Source organism: Microcebus murinus, chromosome 12 (genome assembly GCF_040939455.1).
Source record: "Microcebus murinus isolate Inina chromosome 12, M.murinus_Inina_mat1.0, whole genome shotgun sequence".
In the NCBI taxonomy this organism is placed as follows: Eukaryota; Metazoa; Chordata; class Mammalia; order Primates; family Cheirogaleidae; genus Microcebus; species Microcebus murinus.
Window position 1 is genome coordinate 52,265,455 of NC_134115.1, and position 24,506 is coordinate 52,289,960.

Here is a 24,506-nt window from a genome sequence, read left to right on the forward strand (position 1 = left end):
GGAAGCAAAAAAAAAAAAAAAAAAAGTTTATTGTTGACCAGAGCACAACAACATGGAGAGGTAGCAGCATTTGGAATCCGTGAGACAACCTTTACGGATATGAAGCAAGGATCGCCTGCTTGGCAAGGTCAACATAGGACGCCACCATACACACACACAGTCAGTGCTTTCTTAGTTTGGACAAAGATTTCATGATTCTAGGCTTTTGTGACAGCAAGAAATGGCTTTAACACATCAAGTATAATAAAACAAAATCAGAGTTGTTCAGTTAATCTTTAATCGTTATTACATTAAAATGCACTAATACATTCTTACCTACTTCCCTCCACCAACTGATATTTTGTTAAATTCAAATGATCACTGGAAGTGTTATGACCCCCTAGTCACAGGCTGTAAGAACCACCACAGTTTTGTGAATGAATCAGAGAAGGCAACATTTCATCAACTAAAACTCATTTAGGTTTCAAAAGGCAGGATGTGGTACAGAATGCATTATCCTGACTGTCTTTTGCAATAGATAAATTGGAAAGGATGGAAGAAGGAAGTTAGCTCCAGCTCCACTGTTACCTTGGCAACCGTGGCACAATCACAGGGGCAGAAATTAATTCTGTGGCATAATATAACAAGACAGAGGCGGGGGAGTGTGGAGGAGGAAGAAAACATCTGCTGGGTTTAGAGGCTCAGAGGGGCCAGTTGGGAAGGTTACAAGTCAATGGGCTGGGTGTTAAATCTACATGCACCAAATAACCAGATGCGCTTTAATTTTTTTCACTGAAATGTTAGTATCATGTAGAGACAGCCACGACTCCCCGACCTTTCATAAAGAACAAACACTGCACTAATCTGGCTCAGGGTTCCTGCTGATCATTCTTAGTCATTTAAAACTTCCTTTTTATTTCTCTCTTTGGGAAAGAGGAAAGAGTATCTTCAACTGAAGAGACAAGGAATGACGGTGATTATAAAAAATACATTCTGATCAGGCGAACTGGTGACTTGTTAGCTTTAAGCTAGTGACCAGTCTCTTCCCTGTAGTTAGAACATGAAGACCCTGTTTGGGGCAGAGACAAGCCACGTCATGGAGGGGTCCCTGATAAAACTACTTCTTGGGGAAATTGTACAGATGCTGCTGGGGGCTAATGGGGGACTTTGGATCTCTCAGAGCTCCACAGCCCTGCACAGTGTTAAACCACAGGATCAGAGAGGGAGCTTCCAGAGACCTGAAAAGGCGGCTTGTTGCAGAAAAACTTGCAGGGCATCCAGAGTTCCAAAATTCACTTGGTACTTAGAAAACCAATTACAGAAAAGTCGGCCAGCTGACAAGACAGAAAAGTGGAAAAGTACAAATAAGCATCTCAGTCTCAAAACCTGAATTCCAGTAAAGCTTAGGCGGCAGGTCACAGGCAGAACTGTGACATGCATGGAAGTGCAGAGGCTTCCTCCTGACGTTCTGAGCCAGAAGCGTCAAGGGGCGGGTCCTTCTTTCACGGTGTGGTCTGCCTGGTCCACAGGTCTGGGCTAGCAGCACTCAGAGGGTTAAGAGCACACGAAGTGAGTGGGGAGCGTCCCTCAGGAGTGACAGCTTGCCTCCACCCCTGCTGCGCCATTTCAGCCAGGGCGGTCTACCCCCTGCCCACACGGCTCCAGGAGGAAACAGCTTTCCTTTCTTCCAAAGGGCATGATGGAGCATCAGTGACACATTCTGCTCGTCATCTCTTTCTGGAAAGCAAGGGGAGAAGGATGGTTAGGAGAAACTACAAGCAGAGCAACGATTGATGAAGGAGTCTGAAAATACTCCTGGAACCTCTGGAGTCTTTAAACAAAACATTTTGCAAGCATGGCCCATGAATAAGGTTCAGCATGAGGATGTGTTTCATTTGGTCTACAGGGGTTTTTTTTTTTTGGTTTTTGTTTTACATTAAGGCATTATTTAAAAATTTGACTACCTTGCCAAAATCCAGGTTGCTTTCTTGCTCTGAAAAGCTGCAAGATCTGGAGCCACTGAGCAGACAGAGTGGAAGAATAGCCGTCCTCTTCAGCAAGAGAATATGCTCTCCAGTTTGCCCCAGGCCCCACCGCTCCCAGTTGTCTCCCCAACAGGAGCCAAGTATCTTTTATCCAACTAATACAATAACTGGATTTGGACTTCTGTTTTTCTTACAGTAGAGAACAACTTCTGAGTTTCAATCAGAGACACAAAAATGAAGGGTGACTTAAATGGGTATAAGTCAAGAAAAGCAGCTGGGAGGACATTTCTTAACAGAAATGAAGAACATATCAAAGTCCTGTCATGCATCACCTGCCTGGCTCTTGTGAGTACTGACAAATCCCAAATGTGCCATCCTTTCTCTTCCTCTGGGACCCTGCACAGGCTGAGTCCCTTGCCCATGGCCTGCTCTTACCACATAGTGACCTCCCCTCTTCACTTAGCTAATTGCCATTCATTCTCCCAACTCAGACAAGATGACTGCCACCTGCCTGGGAGACATCCACACTCCCACTGTGGAAGTAGCCATTCCTTCCCCCTGGGCACACCTTGAGGCCTACATGTAATGTACTGGTCTGTACATCTGCGTGTGCATGGCTCTGGGCATGTCTGTTGGCCCTACTAGACTGAGAGCTACTAACTGTCAGGAAAAAGAAAGGCTCATCGAATCGCTGCAGGCGCTTTTATCTTTGTATCCGCCACCCTAGCACAGGGTAGTGGACCCTATTTCATCGCCAGTGATGGTCTGAATGGCAGGCTGGTAATGAGCCCTGTTCCATTTAGCATTTTGGGAGGACAAGTTTAAGGTCATTTTAATTAGATGAATGAGCTGCTTCCAACTTCTACCTGTTACAGAGCTGATTGCAGCTGCTACATCTTTTGCATCCTGACCTGGATCACCCCCTGCTTATAAAATAGAAAACATCTGAGTAAAAGGAGCTTGAGCAGGGGAGTGCCCAGGTGTGTAGAGAAGCTTCCTATTCAAAAACTATCCAAATGTGTTGGTTAAAGAGCTAACAATATACAGGGCAGAATCGAAGCACTTTTGCATCCCGATAATATTAAATGCAGGCAATTATATCCAAATACATGTATTGAAAAATTAAATGGCCACTAGCTTCTGCTTACTACTTGTACTAGATGCCTGGGAGATGAGGCGACTGTTCTCAAGGAGCCACAACCTACTGGGGAGAAAGCGATGTGGATCACAAGCTAAAATGCGATAACATAAACACAAATATTTATATGAGGCTCGGTAGCACTAACTCACCTACATCTCAATTCCACTTCTGCTGCTCACTATCCAAGCTGTGTGAAGCCTTCGGGTCTCAGCTGAAATGTCCCTTTTTAAGGGATGTGCTCTCTAACCTTCCAGCCATGGCACAGCCCTCTCTTCCACCCTTCTTCACAACTGGAACAGTCTATTGCTGGTTTCATTCCTGCCTCCTGGATTCATCCCATCTAAGACCCTGTAAGATCCAAGGTGGCAGGAGCTGCGCCGCTATTAACTGCTGCATCCCAGTGCCTGGCAATTGGTGTTCCATAAATGTTTGTTTCATCAAGGAATGGATAGGCCCTCAGTCTCTCCATCTGTAAAATGGAGAGAGTGATACTTACCTGAGAAGGTTAATGGGAAGGTTAAAAGTGTCGCCGTAGCATGGACTCAATACACAGTAAAGCCCTTTCCCAATCTCTCCCTTCAGAAAGGTGTGCTTCAGAAGCACGAATATGGCAGCAGTCATTTCCTGCTGGGGGGAGGAGGCTTGGGAGGACTTCTCTGATAATACACCCACTGAGATGGTCTCCAAAATTGTAAAAAAAAAGAGTCTGACCAGTGGAGGTGGAGAGGTGGGGGGAGCATGGGAGAACAGAACAGGGGTGATGGCCAGAGGGAAGAGTGGCTGAGGTGCGGCCAGTGGGGGTGGGGACAGGTAAATGCACAGATACTCAAATAAGGACCCAAACACCTGGTGTGAGGAATAGAAATAAATCATGATGATCCTAAAATAAATTTTCTCTTTTTTTTAAAGCTTCCAAATGTCCTTGTTTTTTGGGTTAACTTTTGATGACAGAGATGGGAAAAAATAAGGTGTGCAACAAGAAAGAGAGAGAACCAAAAATGGGAGAGAGGGAGTGTGCTTATGGGATAAGCACAGTTTTAGCCAGGGGTCCTCAAACTTTTTAAACGGGACCAGTTCACTGTCCCTCAGACCGTTGGAGGGCCGGACTATAGTTTAAAAAATACTATGAACAAATTCCTATGTGCACTGCACATTATCTTATTTTGAAGTAAAAAAACAAACGGGCAAAAACACTCACATGTGGCCCGTGGGCCGTAGTTTGAGGACACCTGGTTTTAGCTTTATAACTAATTCCATAATTATTTGCAATGCATCAGTATTTTCAGAAAGAAAGGAACTAGCATTTGTTAAGTACCTATGAGTTGCCAGGTGCTTTGGGGTGGTTATGTCATGTGTAACTCTAAGAGAAGGAACTATGATCCCATTTGACAGATGAATAATCCCCGTCTCAGAGCAGAGCAAAATTTGCTCAAGATAAATACGCAAACTGCAGAGCGTAACTGGTAACAATTGCTTTTATAAACAGAGGTCTGGTGCTCGTCAGTCCTGGTGTCCACTGCTCTGCAGATATTACGGCATGTGAAGTAAGATTTGCCATCCCCACTGTGCTGTTGAGGACACAGGCTTAGGGAAGGAGGGCACCTTATCGAAGCCATGCAGAGAGCGGCAGGCATAGGATTTAAACCCAGGTCTGTCTGCCTGCAAAGGCCGGTTCTTTCCACTGCGCCATGTGATTGTGGCTTAAAGCCACTAAGACTTTCGCATGAATATGCATTCGGATGATATGACTTATATATCGACATATTAATCATAGATGGTTGCAGCCATTCCTGAATTTTCAAAATGCCAAAGATTTTTTTCTTTACTCAGACTGATGCCAATCTGAGTTATGGTGTAATGGGTACATACTGAAACAAGTATGCCCCTGAGAGACTAGAGACACTAGAAATATGGAAGAGTTACAACACACACACACACACACACACACACACACACACACACACACACACACACACACACACACACACACACACACACAGAGCAGGGGAACGGTTTCAGAAAGGATATGGGACTTATCCAAGGTCACTGAGTTAGTCTGTGAAGAGCTAGGACTGGTGCTTTCCTCACTTCACTGTATTGCCTCAAAACGCAGAGGAAAAAACTGTCTGCCGGGCTGTCTCTTAAATTCATATAGGGAAAGAAGAGTTGAAATAGCAGATCAGAAAGTTGAGGAAGGACGTTTCAATTGGATCCATCCTTCAAAGTCTGAAAGCTCTCAAAGCTGTATTCTAGCATTCCTACACTGGGTGGCAGCAGTGAGCTATCTAAGAAACAACTTGTTCCACAAGAAAAAACAAATGGCCAATACTAGGTTCCACAGCTTTCCTCATCAGAGCCCTCCTGCAGACATCTAGCAGAGCCAAACACATTCTTTCTCCACGGGGAGAGTGGCCTAAACAACTTCTACCCGGGGTGCTCTTGAAGATGAATTTGCCATTGCTGCAGTTATTGAATGCCCTATGTATTAAGGCAGGTTGCTGAAGAACTCCAAAGGGTGCTTTAAAAGGCTTCTGCAGAGGTGACAAGAATTTTCTGAGAAATGTTCATCAAGACTGTGCTTGGCTTGTCTATGAAGGTTTTTAAAAACACTTGGATTTTTAAAACGTGGTGTTTTTTTTGTTTTTTTTTTTTTTTTGAGATGGGGTCTTCCTATGTTACCCAGGCTAGACTTGAACTCCTGGGCTCAAACAATCCTGCCTCAGCCTCCTGAGTAGCTGGGACTACAGGTGCGTGCCACTGTGCCAGGCTAAAAATGTGATTTTAAGAAAGGAGCGAAGCTGGGAGTTTTGGTTGTGGTCATTCCCATTTGCTTTAATACAAAGCAGTGATGGATTCTGTCAAGTCACTGGCTCTCCACTGTCAGCAGAACAAATTCCATACTCTGCAGCCTGGTGAACAAAGCTGTCCCACCACCCTCTGTTCACCTCCTGCTGAATCTCCACCCACCAGGTGAACTAGATTTCTCCAGGTCTCCCACAGGCTGGTTTCTAGTGGTTTCTCACAGGCAGTTTTCTTCTATCTGGTAAATGCTTTCTACTCTTCAATGCTTGGCAAATTTTGGCATCCTTTAAGATCCAACTTTCAGCTCCAAGAAAGCATTATTAGCTACCTTTTTTAATACCCCCATCTCTTTGCACCACTTGCATTGTATTACTTTCTACCAGCACTGGAATTCACCATTCAATTTTTGCCTGAGTCTGAGAAGACCTTTACAACTTTGTTGTATATTAATGTATAATGACGAATATTTTGTTCAAGTCACGTAACAGTACGTTTACATATGGTGTGATCCAATTATTTTGGAAAAAAATATAAACAAAACTTGGGTCCAATATGATGAGTTTATCTCTGGGAGGATGAAATTATGCATGTTTAATATTTCTGATATTTTGTCTTTTGCATAGTATCTGAATTTTTAGATATTTTTGATATGCATGTCATTTTTCTAAGAAAACAAACTCCAGTTATTTAAAAAACAACAAAAAGCAAAGTAGACTGAGACTCCAAATTAAAATATTTAGTTTTAGAAATGAAGTTTAAATGACGTTTGCCTAGTTTTTGTGGGGGTAAATGAAATCAGCCTATCTTTGACATAATATACTCAATTTTGTCTGATCTGAACACTTTACCAATTGAAAATGTTCTCCATATATTTGTTAGTCATTGCATGGAGTTTTAAATAGCCATAGAACAAACTTTGCTGAGCACTAAGAGTCAAATCTTACCCTTATCAGTTTACGTATTTTTATAACTGGTAGTTAGGGGAGGGCAGGGAGTAAATGGTCCAGGGGTAAAATTACTTATTCCAGGTCTCACAAATACTTTCTGACCCAGCCAAGGCTAAAAGGAAACCAACTCTGATTCTTAGTTTGCTATGTGACACCATCACATATTTTAGTACCTAGCTTTTATGTAGACTATATAAAGAAAAAAAATCTGATGTTTATTAGGTATCAATCATCATGCTAACATAGCAATTTTATGACTCCATAATTTACAAAACAAGCTCCAAAAAGCAGTGACATCATCACAAAATCACAGACGACCATGAAAGCTTAGAGGTACATGGGTATTACTTAGTGACTAAGTCCTAGTCCAGCCCCTTCATTTCAGAGATGTGGCAACTCAGACCATCAGAGAGTAAGTGACTTCCTTAGGGTGACACAACCAATCAGTGGCAGAACTAGGACTCCCAGCCTGTGGACTTTCTGACTTCATGTTGATTTGAAAGAGGCAGTTTGTGTAAACGAGGGTTTCTTAGAATGGGCTTGGCGTGCTACAGGTAAAATCCTTGTCATGTTATGATGCTCCTCAGCGTATACTCCTTTAATGGCTCTCCATAGCTTTCAAACTAAGTCCCACCCATAACCTACAACGCTCTTCATGATCTGGACTCTTTCTCAACCACTCAGCCTCACCCGCCATCCTGCCTGACACCCTCTGTCTCCTGTGGAACCCACAGCAATTCCCATACACACCTTTTCACTGGCTCTTCTCTTCCCCAAAGTCCTCCTCCCAACTCCAGCACCCTTCAACACTTGATCAGCTGTCATTTCCTCAGGGACTTTTTTCTACCCTCCCACCCTGTCCCCAAGGAGTCTTAGGTGCTCGTCTTCCAGAGTCCCTTGGTGCCCATGGGAATGTGCCTATGTCACGTTATTCTGTGACAGTTTATTACATTCCTGATTTGGTACTAGGCTGCTCTTAAAGAAATGAACCATATCTTGTTTTTGTTTGGACCCTGGTGTTCAAGACCTGCACATACTAGATGCTTAAAAATATGTGTTAATTAGACGAAAGTCCTATGCAGAAGAATAATTATTAGGCCTGTAGGCCCAAGTAAGACCAGAGGTGGAGGGAGACATGCACTGAGAACCTACTAGGGTGGGAGCCCTTGGACTTACTTGTGTTCTTCTTCCTCACAACTCTGTGAAGTAGACATTACTTTTTTCTAATTTACAAATGAGGAAAAAGAGGCTCAGAGAATTAAAGCAATTTCCCCAAGTTCACATAGCTAGTATGTAGAAGGACTCGAATGCAGATTTAATTGGCTCAAAAACAAAAACAAGCAAACAAAAAAACATACTGTTTTCATTATTCCACTGGGGAAAGGAATAGAAGGAGGCTTTTGTGTCTGTACAGTTTGAAAATATATTAGGAATAGAAAGGCTACCACAACAGCATTTTAAAACCCATGTTTTCTTTCAATTCACCAACTGTAGGAGAGAAGAGGAAGAAGAAATATTGGAAATAAAACAATTGGAAATAAAAAATATTGGAAATAAAACAATTAAGGAGGCCCAGCATGATGGCTCAGGCCTGTAATCCCAGCACTTTGAGAGGCCGAGGTGGGAGGATTGTTTTAGGTCAGGAGTCAGAGACTCCTGGGCAACATAGTGAGACCCCATCTCTACAGAAAACAATTAAAAAAATTAGCTGAGTATGGTGGTACATGCCTGTAGCCCCAGCTACTAGGAGGCTGAGACAGGAGGATTGCTTGAGCCCAGGAGCTTGAGGCTGCAGTGAGCTATGATCAGGCCACCACATTCTGGCCAGGGCTACAGAGACCCTGTCTCTTAAAAAAAAAATATTAAGGAAGAAAAGCATCACAAAGAAATGAAACCAAGGTGGATGTAGAAGGCTCAGCAGTGTGGTAAGGAGAATAAGGAGGACATTTAGTGTTAGAAACTTTGTAAAAATGATCTTTATGGAAACAGCCCCTCCCTCCAATGGCCACCATTAAAAACTCAATGGTTTAAAACCAGGTAGCCAAAAGTAGACAGCATGTCAGACGGGGCACCACGAGAGAAGTCAACTGCCTCTCACCTAACACAGCACGTGCACATGCTTGCACACTTGAAATAACGGAAATGGAACAGAAAGCAGGAGAGAGTGACCTCCCAGAGCCTCTTCTCCAAAAATGGAGCTTCCTTAGCACATTTCAAAGGTAATGTCAAATGTGATGATGCCAAAAAAGACACGAGAGCAAAACAGCGAGTCCACCAGAAATGGCCATCAGGGTTCTACCCGTTGTTTGAAGCTCTTCCTTGCCCAGCATCAGCAGCACAGCCCCTGCCCCAGGTACCACCCCGGAACAGCGCGTGAGCTGCAGCAGGAGTGCAGACAGGGGCAGGGCAGGGCAGGTGACACCCAACCCTGCACCTGGGGAGAATTCCATTCCCCTCAGCAAGGCTAGGCCTCTGGGGGTAGAGGCCAGGTCAGAAAGATGGGCTTTCTATGTGGTTCCTTTCATGTCACAAATTCCATTTAGAGACTTAAAAGTCTCCAGACTGTATCCATATTGCCCATTTGTTTCTTTGTTGTGAGGTATTTTTTTCCCTCTCCCCAAAGTGTGTGATTTGAAGATGTTGACTGTTTTTCTCCTGGGTCCCACCGTCCCTCCTTCGTTCCGAGCAGCTGCGCTGGGAGGTCTACGCCAAGGTTTCACCCACCCCAACCACCAAGGCTCCTCAGCTACCGCCAACACTCGTCTCTCTCAGGCCATGTTTCTATACTCAATGTCACACAGACATTTTGCTATTTCCTTATCTTGAGATCTAATCCACTTATCGCAAAAGCAAGTCCCTTGAGACCCAGCAGTTTTCCTGGAGGAGTGACAAGGATGGCAACCAAGGAACATCTGAGTTGGCATCAGCGGGAAAGCTGTGGCACTCAGCTAAACCTTGCGGGCCACCTTGGAACAATCTCTGACTGCAGGCTGGGACAGGATCCAGTGAGGTTTATTCTGGTGTCATGGCACTATGAGAAGCATGGTGACACTGATGCCAAAAGAACCCCAAGAAAAGGTAGGTGCGGTTTTAGGAGCTATAGAATCAAAAGAGGCAGTGGTATTATGTATGGCATTTGATACCAAAATCTAAATCAACTGTTCTCTCTGAATCATCAAGTTTGAAGACTTAGAATTCCCTGTGGTACCAGACTGGCTGGTGGTCCTAGAAGTAATGGCCATGTGATTCCACTGTGTAGCCAAAGTCCAAAAGCACCGCTCCCTCTGATCCTTGCTGTCATCACCAGCCCTGGCTGGAAGCTGCTATGAAGGCCCACAGAGGCATAACACCAGGTTCCCTGCATCTCCATCCCCTACCGGACCAAGCCCCAGCAACTTCATGCAGCCTGCAAGGATTTCAGGCTCTGCCTCTCTGCCACCTCCGCAGCCGTGCACACATCTTGCTTCTGTACGTGTCCGTGTCTTTTTTGTGTTTATTCCTTCTACATGGAGAGCCCCACTCCCTTCATCTGCCCGGAACACTCCAGTTCACCCTTTTCCACCCTGGCTAGGTGTTGGTGAAGCTTACAAGCCACCTACACAGGAGACAGAGCAATTCCTAGAAAGGGAACAGAATTCCAGGTGTTCGGGGAGAGAGAGAGGAGATCCTAGCAGGGCCCAGAGCCGGCTGCCGAGTGTGGCCGGCAGCTAGCGTTCCCTCAGTGCAGTTCTGCTTTGAAGGAGAGCGTCTCACTTCAAGGGAGACTCAGGAAAAACATCAGGCTGCTCATTGCAGGGAAATCCCCAGAAAAAGAGAGAAGAGGAAAAAAAAAAGAAAAGAAAAACAAACAAGCAAATACAAAACATCCTAAACAACTCTCTGGCTGATTCCCTGTGGGGACGCTGGGACGGTTGAGGGGAAACAAAAGCAGGGCAGCTCTGGCCTGGCCTCGGGCACAGGGAGGCCGCCTGCCTCGTGGAAGGAGCACAGCTGTCCAAACCGGGCTGGCTCCCCACTTCCTGTGGGGTTTCTCTTCACACTTTCTGGAATCCGAATAGCTGTATGCATCAGAGGAAATGACGCAGCCGGCCTTCTGCCAAATGCCTTGACAACTGCAGGGGAAGCCCCCTCCCCCAACTCCAGCGGACAGGCAGGTAACCTCTTAGTGGGGCCCCAGGGCCGCCTCGCTAAGGAGCCCCCAGTTCCTTCCACAGTGCAGAGTGGGGTGAGTCTAGGGCCACTCGGGCTGATTCCCTGCATCGGTCCCAGCTGGTTTCTGGGACCCTGTGGGGCAGAGCTGTAGGGATCTCTGTGCACCCTCGGGAGAATCTTCCAGGCACACCCTAACCCTGGGCTCTGCGTGCTTCGCTCTTGCCCTCAGGCCCTTTGAAGCAGGGGGCAACCGGCTCCTCTGCAGTGGTCTAGCGGGCGGGGCTTCGTGGCTGGAAGCTTCTGCGTGGAGGAGGCAAACTGACCAGGAAGGAAAGAGCAGATTCTTCAGGCGAGGATTAGGCATGAGGCCCAAACATTTTTTGTAATGTTGTTGTGTCTGTATAATAGGAAGTAGGAGAAAGAATTCCAGTAGGAGATTGACACCGGCCACCTTCAATTCGTTTTGGAACTTGGCTTTGTAAGTATAAATAACAGAGTGAACGAGCGAATGTAGTGGTGCCAGGTCACAAAAGAGAGAGTGAGCAAGATGGGGCAGTGATAAGAGAGTCATAATTAATCAACAAAAGTGTCTTGTGTTCCTAATAGAGTTTCTATCATTTCCTGCACTTTTCCTGTGCGTCAGGCCCCGTGCTCAATGCTTTACACTCATCATTTCATTCAGTCCCTACAACAGTCTGATGTGGTAGGTGAGATCATCCTCATTTTACAGAGAGGGAACCGAGGTTAAGGACCTTGGCCATGGTCGCATAAGTAGTAATTAGGGTGGCCAAGGTTGAAACTGGAAAACCTGTCCTCCACCATGTCCCAAGGTCTGGTATTGAACATATCTCTGCTCATATCTGCATGTACTCTCAGCTGAGTCTCTTAGAGTCAGTGGCCATTCAGCGGCTAGCAATGGCTCAAAGGCAGGGAGGTGTGAGCAGGAGGCCCAGGGCCAGGGCTGTTGTCTTTCCTTGATAGCATCTCAAAGTCTGAATTCTTGTAAGGCAGGCAGGGCAGCCAGACTACAAAAATTTTTTCTAAAGTTTTTCCAACTCTAAGACCAGTGCACAGGAATTGGAAATGTTCTTTCTGCTTTCTTTCAGGAATGTGGGTGGTAAATAAGCCAAATGAAATAAAAATAGAAACATGGCTGGCCAGACCTCTCTAAACCAAAAAGAACAACAATTATTTGATTAATTCTGTTCCTAAATAGAAGCCTACACTACTGACATGACGGAGGGGTGTGCGTGAATGTGTGCACATACATGCAGGCTCCCAAGCACGTCTATACATATGTATGGATAAACATGCCCACCACCCACAGAGAATATTTATTCATACTGTTTCATACTGATACAAGAATCAAATTGCTATTCTTTTTCTAAGCCCTATGAACATTAAAAATAAGTCACTTTATGTAAACATATCTAACCTCTGGATTTACACTGGTTCTTATAAAGGCAGAGCTGCACATTTTTGAAGTTCTCTCATTTAACCACAGGAGATGGGTCATGAACACATGGCAGGCAGCCTCACAATGCATCACGAAAGCAAGAGCACGAATCGAAACTGTTCATCATCATCACTGTATTTCTCAAGGTCCCCTCCCCAGATCCCTGCAGGCCCCCTATTCTGGAGCTCTGTGCTGTTTAGCATCAAGACTTGCTCTGCAGATCCACCTACCACATCCTTCCCTTCCCAATCCATCTTGCTGGTGCACTGTTATCCCCTGTGACAGTGCAGGGGATCAAACCTGATTTCTGCTCAAAGTGATGCTGCCTGTGATCACAGCACCTGTGATTTCCACGCAAGGTGACGCTGCACTCTCTGACTTCCAGCTCCTGTTCCCCTCTCCCTCCTATCTTGGCTTGCCCACCTCCTCCACAGCTGCCCTAGATGTCTGCACAGCTGTCAGGGGCCTAGTTCCCTCTCCCAGCCCCCCAAACCCTGCAGTGGTCAGCACAGCTGGATTGGTTTCTGGCAGATGCTCCTGATGTTCCTCATTTTGGGATGAGCAAAGGATGACTGTGTGTACCCACTCCCTTCAAGGGGTGACATAGATTGCAACATGGCGCAGTGTCCACCTGTAGGGTTAGCCAGCTCCTTGAAGGATAGATATGGGAGGGCAGGGAAGGAATTCTTCCGCTGGCTTCTGTCATCTGGCTTTTCCATCAGGAGTTGGAGGGAAGGCACTGGCTGGTGAAAGTTCTACTCCAGGTTAGGTTGCAGGCACCAGAGTTTGATTTATTCTGAGAGAAGATTAATGGGTCCAGCTCTTCATGACATTCAAGAAACTCTGAACAAACGTGATTTGTCCTTTTGCAGGTATTCTGAACTTTCAGGGCACGAGTCCCTGGAGGAAGCATTTACCTCCCCTGGGAAAACAAAGAATTCCATAGAGGCAGTTCAGCCTAGCTGACTTCACAAGACAGAGCCTGCCATCCCTTAATGAGACCTCTATTGTGTGTCTGATGAAAACATATGGAGAATGTTCTTCCTCAGTGAGCCTGCAATTTAGGAAGTTTGTAGTTTCTTAGCAGTCTCACTCCTTTGGTAGGAACAAAGTATTATTTTGATGGAATAAATAGACAGGAAACAAACTGAAATTTTCATTTTATCTCTTGCTAGAAGTTTGATGACCACCAATGGAAAGGTGTTCTCAGGCTCCCACGGAGAGGAGTTTAGTCTCCTCTGAGCTTTGGGGCTGAGCACCCCTTTGTGCCCTACTTTGTCCCTGACCCTCAGGCCTCTGGGGTGGCCCATCAGGCTTCCCCGACAGAGAAACTCAAACTCAGAGAGACTAGGGACTTGCCCAAGGTTACATGGCTGATACTTGGCAGATTGAGAATTTGAACCAAGCTCTGTCCTTTGGATCTTATCAACAGGTCTCAGAATCCTGTTTTTCCTCTACATCAGAGACCAGAAAACTACAGCCCAAGGGCCGAATCCAGTCCACACCTATTTGTGCATGGCTCATAAGCAAAGAATGGTTGTTACACTTTTAAATAGCTGGAAAAAAAATCAAAAGAAGATTTCATGGCATGTGACCACTATATAAAATTCATATTTCAATGTCTGTAAAAAAAAGTTTTGTCAGAACAAGCCACCTCTCCTTGTGGATGTGTGTCCACGGCTGCTCCCATGCTTCAAGGGCAGAGCTGAGTGACCGTGACAGACAAGCCCCCAAGCTAGAACATTTGCATCAGGACCTTTTTAGAAAAGTCCGCTGACCTCGCTGTGCACCATGCCAATACCACAAACAGTGTGACTCCACAGTTTTACAGCCCATGTGGTTATATAAATGCATCCCCTCAAGCTGACTTTCCAAAATTGACTTGGCAATAAATATCCCAACATTTCTCCTATCTTGGGAGAACAGTGATGTTACATCAGTAAGAAAACACTTCTAAAACAAGAGTGGAGTGAACTCTACACGCCTGTAGTCCCTTAGAACCATAGCTCTTTGGCTTTTCAGAGTCCGGGAGAAGGAAAGTCCTTTCCTTTCCTTATTCTCAGATTCCCAGTGAATGAACCATGAAAATAATATGAATCTTACACAGAGGAAATGGGCTTTCTAGGGCTAGAGCAATTTTTACTTGTTAGGGCTCCTTCTTCATTTGTTCTTCTGATATATTATTGTGAAGCCAGAATTTTATAGACTTTTTGGCAATAGAGGGCATTACGTGCTACTGTTGTTTCACTGTGTTTTGCTCTCAATATAAGAAAGAAATTATCCCAATCATTCGAGGTTGGCAGTGGCACTGGCTCAGGTCAAGAGAAATAAAAAAAGATATCCTTTTTCTTTACATACTTTTTGTTCCCCTTTCTGGCCTCAATTGCACATTCTAAAGACCTGACATATGTGTGAAAAAACAACAACGAAAACAAAAGTAAGAGCCAAAGGTATCAAGAAGAGGAGTCTAAAGATGGGTGGTGGTGATGGTTGCCCAACGATGTGAGTGTACTTAATGCCACTGAACTGTACACTTAAAAATAGCCAAGACAGTAAATTTTCTCTTATATGTATTTTGCCACGATGAAAATAATTTTAAAGAAAAAAGAAACCCCATTGCTACACATTTTGGAAAAAATAATTTTAAAAGCTTTAAGGAAAATTTTTATGTATACGTTCATTAGTGACATAAAAAAAAAAAGTCCTCAGAGGAGTTTCGGAAGATTTGAAGCTTTACCAGGAAGAAATGAGCATTAGCGTATGCTGACGTATGTTCTTGCATGTGTATATGTGTTTTCAAGAAAACATTCATGCCTAACTAATTCAATTCCCTCTGTTATTGAGGTATTAAAAATAAAAAGGTTTACAAGAATTCTTCCAAATAGAATAATCTCTATTAATGCAAAATGCCAAGTACCCTCAGACCAGCAAAAGAAACCAAAATAGGGTAACTATGTCTGAGAACCTCTTATATAATAACTCCAACATCTTACACCAGCGACACCAAAGGGAAAAAATCACACCCACTGAGCACCTATTAAGATTCCTCTGCGATGTATGTACAAAGGCTGTTGTAGCCATGGGGGAAAGAGAGTTCCAAAGAAAGAGAAAAACCACAATAGAAACCTTAAATTAAAAACGGAATTTAGATATAGGCAGGAGTGCCAACCTTAATGAAAACTCTTCCTCTTCAATCATTAGGCCATAAAATTAAAGCTGGATGTGGATGTGACCTAATGTCTTATTTGATTCCTATTTGCCAATGTTTTTCAAAGATGAATAAGATAAAGTAATTCCCTTGGGCACGTGCTGTGAGCACTCTGACACTTCCCACCAGTTCCCGGAGCAGAGGTGGTGCATGGTGGGGGTTTCTGAAGGCTCCACTGTTTGGAGTAAGCACATACGATAACAACAGCTGCTTATAGCCCAGGCCTGGCTGCGACGGGGTCAACAATCGAAATCCCAACTGGTGATGACACTGGTCGTGTCAAGTGAAGCCAGTGACAAAGGAACAGCCATGCTGTGTCTCTCTGTGCCTGCAGCAATGCAGCTACTGCAGACCGGCAGTGGTGACCCAGCACACAGCCACATGGTGTGAAGCTGACACCAACCCCATCAAATAACCATTGTCTTGCCTTCCTCATCCAAACCCTATAGGTCCCTTCCCCCAACACACACACAAACACTTCGCTTCATATGCTTGGAAGCTTTGGGCTTTCATGACAAGGGAAACCTCTAAAAATAACCCCATAAATGTAGATGTGTTGCCAGGTGGTAATGGGCCAGAACAGGCTCTGAGTGCAAAGGGATGGCCTCTAAGCAAATTGCACACCCAGAAAGGGTTTGTTAGGTCTCTAGATTTAAAAATAAAATTAATAAAATAAAATACAAGAACTGCTCTAACTAGTTGCCACCATTTAACATACTGGAGTGGTCACCTAAAATGTTGGAGTTCTGGTTTCTTTTGATTTGGAAACTCTGGACCTCTAAGCCCATGCTGAAACTGCCAGCTGAAGGTGCACGGAGGTTGCTCCCACAGCTTCCTGTTTCTCACTACCTGCCTGCTAACTCATGCTTGTTACCTGCCTGGCCTGTGGAGGTTTGGGGCTTGGGTATTCTGATCTATAGACATTAAACTCCTTGAGGGCAGGGGTCGTACCTTTCCAGTTAACCCCCAACACTTAGCATTGGCTCTTTCCAAGCTGTTGTCTCATTGGGGCCACTCAACAATGTGTGTTATGTATATTTCACGGGCTTGAGTAGCTGAAGTGACTGACAGCCAGGCACTGCTGAGGGAGGGATAGAACTGGAGCTCCCAGGGCTGGAGCCCCTTGGAAATCATCTAGCTGCTGTAGATCATCAGAATCCATTTGAGTAAGTATGTCCCTGAGCAAAAATGCACCCTACATGACTTTCCTCAGCAGAGACCATGCTATGCTTTGAATGTTGCTGTCACCCAAATTCATATGTTGGAACTTAATACCCAAAGTAATAGCATTAAGAGGTGGGGCCTTTTGGGAAATGGCAAAGTCAGGAAGGCTTCACCCTCATGAATGGGGTCAGTGCCCTTACAAGAGACTCGAGAAAGCTCCCTTGGCCTTTAGCCACCTGAGGACACAGCAAGAAGGCACCTTTTTAAGCAAGCCCTCACCATATACCAAATAGCCTGGAACCTTGATCTAGGACTTTCTAGCCCCCAGAACTGTGAGACACAAATTTCTGTTGTTTATAAACTACCCAGTCTAAGGTATTTTGTTATAGCAGCTCCAATGGATTAAAACAGGCTGCATCTGAGTTCTGGAGTCAGACTGTGTTCAATTCCTGGCTTCACAGAGCTGTGTGACATTGGACATTACTTTACCTCCTTGTCTGATTTTCCTCCTCTCTAAAATGGAGATCAAAATAGTATGTATCTCACAGAATCGTGTGTGGATTACATGAGGTAATACATAAACATATTTCCTATAGCACCTGGCTCATAGCTTCACCTCAAAATTTTCCCTATTATATCTTCAAAAGCTCAACAAAGCAGATGAAAAAAATACAGTTATTATAGGCCATTTAAATTTCTTCTATGCTAAAGTATTTAAAGACATAGAAACAAATCTCTTTCATAAATCTGTTTTAAAATTATACTATTAGCAATAAATGAAGTAAAAGGAAAGGCACAGACAATCTATGCCATTCTGGATCCACAAAATGCCAGAATGGGAGGGAATAAAAACCTTTCTAATCCAATGGATTTAAAACTTATTTTAGCACAGAAACCATAGTCTTACACAGACACCATTAACCAGAGGGATGTGGCAGCTCTTTCTGAAGAGGAGGTGAGGTCCCAGAACTGGGCTCTGGCTCCACTCAGCACAATACAGAATCTGTGTGCAAAGGACCCAGGTTTGGAAACCACTGATCTTGGCTATATCCACTCATTTTGCCAGTGCGAAAATTAAGACCATTCATATGTCTGCAAGGATAAGAGGGCTCATGCTGAGGTCCACGCCTGGCTTGTCACTGTATCCCCAGCACCTAGCCATGTGCCTGGAGCACAGTGCCCTGGCGTTACTAAGGTTTGTGTGACAGGGGCTCTCACACAGGTGAGGTGCCAAGATGAAGAAGTATAGTCTTAGGGGATGGGCTTCTAGCTGCCAGCAGAATGTGAAAAAAACACTATATGGTCTAGACAGACTGCTGGGTATACAGTTAATTCTGGGGGACGGGTTAGGGTAGGCAGAAGTAAGCCTGAACTTAGGAAAACAAAAGGGAGTCTAGATGCCAAGTCTAAAAACCAAGGCGAAGGGGCCACTCTCAAGCCAGGCATCTTGTTGAACTCCAATCCCACCCAGAAATGTAGGAATCGCTGGCATTAGTTTCAAAGTGTGATTCCTGGACCACCTGCATCAGAATTACCTGCGAGCTTATTAACAATGCAGATCCAAGGGCCCCATCCCAGACCTACTGACCCAGAATTTCCTGTAGTAAAGCCCATGCATCTATGTCCTTCCCGAGGCCAGATGCTCTTATGGAGGAAAAAGTTTGAGAAGCACCAGGCTCAATCTCACTGGTGCCACATGAGAAGCATCTGGAGAGCTTTACTTTGCCTGGGCCCTGCCCTTGGAGATTCTGATTTAATAGGTCTGAGATGGGGCCTGAGAATTGGTACATGCTCTGGAACCTCCCCAGGTGATGTGCAGCAGAATGGTTTATAGCCATTTATAACTGATTGCAGAGGGGAGGGAGAGCCCCACCTGCAATCACCGCTTGCACACCTGGAACAGCTGGCATGGGTGAGGACTTAGGACACAAGCTGGGGAGACACAATCCTCATTCATGGCATCCGTTAGGGCTGGACAGAGGGCTGGGAGATGATCAGTGTCTGCTGATCCCTCAAAACAGTTTATGCACCCCCTGAAGAATCTCATCCAGCTGCTATGGAGCCTGCCATCTATTTGTTTTATCATATCTGTTTATATTAGCTCTAATACACACACACACACACACACACACACACACACACACACACACACACACACACACGAGATTGTCACTGAATGACATAGAACATTTCCCTGGCAGTGGGTTCCTCAGGTCTTTCTCTGTGACATGAATTATTTTTGTTATTGTAACTAACTGAAAATGCAGATATTCTAATTGGCTGTTAGAGACAAGTTGCTACTTTTCTTTTCATTTTGTCTTGTTAACCACCCAGGCTGCAAGGAAAACAAAAGGTTTCAGCAAAGACCTGTCAAACATTGTTCTTGTGAATTACTGAAGTTATTTTTAAAATATGTTGGATGTATTTATCAAGAATACTTTTAAAATAAAATTTGTTGTAATATATTTATGTATTTTATATTTATTTTATATTTATCTTCAATAAAATGCTTCTAGTTACATGCACAGTTTGATGAATTTTGACATATATCTGCTCCCATGTAACTACCACTACAATTAAGATAAAAATATTTCTGTCATCTCTGAACATTCTCTCCAGACCTTTTGCAGTCAGTCCCCTCACCCCACCCTTGGCCCCAGCCAACCAACTATTGATCTGACACTCTGGATTAATTCAGACTTTTTTTAGAATTGATATAAATGGAATCAAACAGTATGTATTTTTTGTGTCTGATTTCTTTGCTCAGCACAATGTTTTTAAGATCTATCCCTAAGCATGAATTGTTAGTGAATAATATTAAAGTTTCTTATCTGTACCAGAAGTAAGTACACAAGGGCTGCAGGATGCTTCAGCATAACAACGTTTTGGATGCACCATATATGCAACGGAGCCGAACAATTCCTATCACCTAGGAGTGTCAGCCATCATAACATCTTAGCACAACGTACCACTCACATGTTTGTAGTGACATTGGTGTAAACAAACCTACTGCACTGCCAGTCATATAAAAGTCTAGCACATACAATTATGTGTGTACATAATACTTGATAAATATGCTTTATTTGTTATACCTTTTGTCATTATTTTAGAGCACTCCTTCTATTTATTAAAAAAAAAAAGTTAACTGTAAAATAGCCTCAGGCAGGTACTTTAGGAGCTATTCCAGGAGGCATTGTTACACTCCTCCTGTTACTGTCCCTGAAGACCTTCTGGTGGGAAAAGGTGTACAGTGATCTTGATGATCCTCACCCTGTGTGGGCCTAGGCTAATGTGTGTACTTGTGTCTTAGTATTTAAGAAAAAAATTTAAAAAGAAAAAAAAAACTTTTCAAAAATAGAAAAAGACTTATAGAATAAGTATATAAAGAAAGAAATTATTTAGGTTCGGCTGTACAATGTGTTTGTTTAAAGTTAAGTGTTATTACAAAAGAGTCAAAAACTTAAAAAAAATTTAAAATTTATAAATTTAGTGTAGCCTAAGTGTACACTGTTTCTAAAGTCTACAGTAGTATACAGTAATGTCTGAGGCCTTCACATTCACTCACCACTCACTCACTCACCCAAAGCAACCCCAGTCCTGCAAGATCCATTCATGGTAAGTGCCCTGTACAAGTGTACCATTTTTTATCTTTTATACTGTACATTTATGGTACCTTTTCTATGTTTGGATATGTTTAGATACACAAATACCACTGTGCCTACAGTATTCAATACAGCCACATGGTGTGCAGGCTTGTAGCCTAGGAGCAATAGGCTATACCATATAATGTATAGTAGGCTGTACTATCTAGGTTTTTGTGAGTACACTCTATGACGTTTACACAATGAGGCAATAGCCTAAGAATACATCTCTCAGAATGTATCGCCATTGTTAAGGGACACATGACTGTACTTCAGTAGAAAGAGCAGGTTTCCAGAGTGATAGAAGGCAGGTCACTGTGAATTGAAAGGGAAGTGAGAAAGTGGAGACAGTTGGCTTGACTGGCTCTTTCAAGGAAGGGAAAGAGGAAGAAACCACACTTAGGTGATGGAGTTTTCGCTGAAGCAGGGGACTTCCGGTGCAATGAATGGTTTGGGGAGGTTGTAGACTTGAGCTGTAGGATGTAGAAAATGGGAGAAGGGAAATTCAGGGGGGAAAGGAAGGCACATTTCAGCAATTTAAAAATTGTCTACTCACTAGATAAAAGGGGAGGGAAGATGAAGGTTTTGAAAGATAGCTTCACTGGAATGAATGAATGAAAAAAATGTGTGTATGTATGTGTATATATATGTGTGTGCGTGTATATAAATAAATAAATGTGTGTGTGTATATAAATAAATGTGTGTGTGTGTGTGTGTGTGTACAAAGAGATGGAGCTTAATTCCCCTTGAGTGTGGGCTGGACTTAGTAATCCTCTTCTCCCATCCAAATACTCACCTGGCCTGACCCTGCTTAGCTTCCAAGATCAGATGCAATCAGGGATGCTCACGGTGGTGTGACCATAGATGATAATTCACTTGTAATGAATAGAAAATGGAGGAAGGGATGGCTTATCTCTTCTGACACTAGTCCGTAAAAGATATGGCGGCTTCCAGCTTGGTTGCCCTCTCTGGGATCAGGGTGTTCTGGAAGCAGCCAGTAGGGACCTAATTAACATGTAGAGTAAAGGGTAATTGTCTCTGAGGGAGGGACAATTAAGCCGAGACCTGCAAGATGTTTAGATGACCAGGATTTAGGAGGACACAGAGGCCAAGAGACTTGGATATACAATGCCCTGGAGATGAGAGGACATGGTCTATTCAAGGAACTCTGGGAAATTCCCTTTGGCACAGTCCACATATGTTTTTCTTCATCCAGATCTACCTGCATGCATTTATTTTTATTTATTGGTCCAGTTACACTCAGATTCACAATGCAATAGGATTTATTAATATTTTATTAATAATATAATTATTTATTGTGTTTATTAGCACACACATGGTGGAGCTAATACTGGTTAGTGCTATGTTCCAGTACTACATTATGGCTTAACTAGCTTTGCTGGTGGTTTGTATATCTGGCCTTTATGTATAAAATTATTTCATAGGAAGAGGTGCTCCTAAAACCACACAAGTGACCATATAAGTCCCTAGGCTAGGGAATGCTTGTAATCTTATCTTCATGCTTTTATTGTTGTGGGACAAGGTGGGTGGTGACAGGCGACACAGTGTTATATTTCAATAAGTAAAACCTTCCTTCATTCAAATCCCAGGTTAATGCTCATTTGACATTTTTTGGAGCCAAATAATCTACTCTTATCTGGCTGGGAAATTTGAACTAGTCTAGAGTACACATAGCAGCCAAGAATTGGCAGGCTTGTTTATGGGCATCCAGCCATGCTGGCTATTTACATTTTCATATAAATGCGTATGAAGATGAATTAATCCCTGCTGTGATTGACATCCTGCAGCAATTTGCAACACTGAAGAGCACTGTAAAACAAAAACCCCAAAAAACCTACAATTATGATTTGGCACCCCAGAGACCCACAGCACTCCTAAAATACAGAGCAGCTCCCTGAGATAGAGGTTCTGATGTGCAATCTAGGGAGAAATGTTGAGCAGATGATAGTTTTGAGTTTTATCTATTCTTCATCTATAAAGTGGAGGAGAAGTGGCTTTAGCAAAGAGAAGCAAATCATAGTAGGGGCTTAAAGGGGAAAGTGAAAACGCCTTGTTGAAGTAGTATGGAGGCAATTTTGAACATATCTGGCAGTCACTGGTGGTAGGAGAGGTGTTAAAAGTGTATGGTAGGAAGTAACTCTGGAGGATAGAGCCTCGGATAGGTTATAGTGGTGTCTGATAGAATGTTCCATGATGATGAAAATGTTCAGTTTCTGTGGTACCCAACACAACAGCCACTAGACATGAGTGACTTTTGAGCAATTGACATGTGGCTTGTAAGATTAAGAAACTAGTTTTTATTTTCATTTAATTCTAGCTAATTTAAATAGCCACAGGAGGCTAGTAGCTACTGTATTAGATGGTGCAGCCCTAAGTAATGGGTTGAAGGCTTTCATTCTTTATAACTGTGAACTTCTTAAAGAGTGGAGATGTATCTTTTTTTGACTGTTATTCTGGTGCTCAGCATAGTGTCTGACATACAGTAGGTTTTCAAAAAAATGCTTATTAACAGACACTCAGGAGCTAGAGAAGACTAACTTAAAATACAGAAAGTAGATCGTTTAAGACTGTATAGTCAGTGTTTCCCAAGGAGTATTTCAAAGAGCCTTAGACCCACAAAATGCTGTGTAGTAAAAGATTCTCTGATCAAATAAATGCTGCACATTCTCCCTGGCTTTGAGAGTTAGAATGCATGTTAGTGTATTAAATAAACTGGAATAGCTTTATTAACTCACTGGATCCCATAATTATTTGATCATGGAACTCCCTTTTCTCCTAATACCATTTGACATCCCTTAGAATTAAAATTCTTAAAAAACAAAAACAAAAACAAAATACAGTGGGAGATGCCACAGTAAATAATGACAAGGAAGGAGGAAAACTTCTAGTTAATTCCTTGAAGACTATGTGCTTCAATTTTCAGCACATAGTCATCAGATAATAAATGTTTACCAAGTGGCCTACTATCTTCCAGCCCAAATCAGAGGTGGCCTATAAGCCATTCTCATCCAGCAAGGTCAAGAGAGAAGCCACATAATTGTAAGGCATTAGTGTGGCATGTAATTCTAGGCATTCCCACGCTGCCATAGGGGGTGTACCTGCAGAACTGTAAGATAATCCCACATGTGAGAATTAGATGCAATAGCAAATTGGAAATAAGAGTTTTATAAATATATTATTAGTTTTTTAAGACTCTCTACTCTAAAATTTAAACCAAATGGCTAAACACTTAGAATTTTATTGAATTAGAGTATCAACCCGGGCAAAGGAAGGACCAGTAGACATATGGGGTATTATGAACCAGGATGGGGGTGGACCCCCAGGATGGGAGATAAAAGAAGAAAAAATCATAAAACAAGAATCTGATTGAGACTAGAGCAGAGACATCATCCTTAGTCACTTCTTGTCTTGGGTTTTGCTAGTATTTTAGTGAGAAGGGACTGGAATTAACTCTAGTTCCACACTGTAGTTTCAGCTAAAAATGATTTGTAGTTATTATACATACATTTACAGTTAGGTTTAATAAACTGTGTAGAGATAATTCTATGGTATGGATTAATCTCTTTTCAACAAATCCCTTTTGTTCTTTATTTAAAACTTGAAATTGGAAAAAAGCAAAAATGAGAATTTCTCCAGGTCAAGTTAAGTAGAGGAATCTGAAAGGGAAAAACTGCAACTAAAACCTGTAGTCAGTATCATGGAGCCCTTTCCACCCCAGTGAGATGCCTGACAAATGCCTGTCCCTGCAAAGCTGGATGGGTTCCTTGTGGGTCATCCACAGACTTCGTCATCTGCTTTAGAATCACTGAGATTTGCCCACGTACGACAAGAGGCTTCAGAACTAACAATATACACATATAATAAAAGATAATATCACTTCGGTGCTTAGTTTCCCATTCCAGGAGGAATTCCTCATGTTCAGAGAAAACTTAATTGTTCAAGTCCAAGTTGACCATACACATCAACCTCCCAACTGCAGTGACAATGAGGTTGGCATGGCCACCAGCTTG

General features: G+C 43.2%; 1 protein-coding gene across 1 annotated transcript in view; it reads right to left on the bottom strand.

Annotated features, from left to right (window-relative positions):
- Positions 1 to 259: 259 nt before the first annotated feature.
- MOB3B (MOB kinase activator 3B) overlaps positions 260 to 24,506 on the bottom strand; it is a 176,016-nt gene continuing 151,769 nt past the window's right edge. Inside the window, exon 4 of the mRNA XM_012764390.2 lies at positions 260 to 1,716. Within this exon, the coding sequence (XP_012619844.1) occupies positions 1,687 to 1,716 (30 nt within the window). The 3' untranslated portion in view covers positions 260 to 1,686. The remainder of the gene's footprint in view (positions 1,717 to 24,506) is intronic.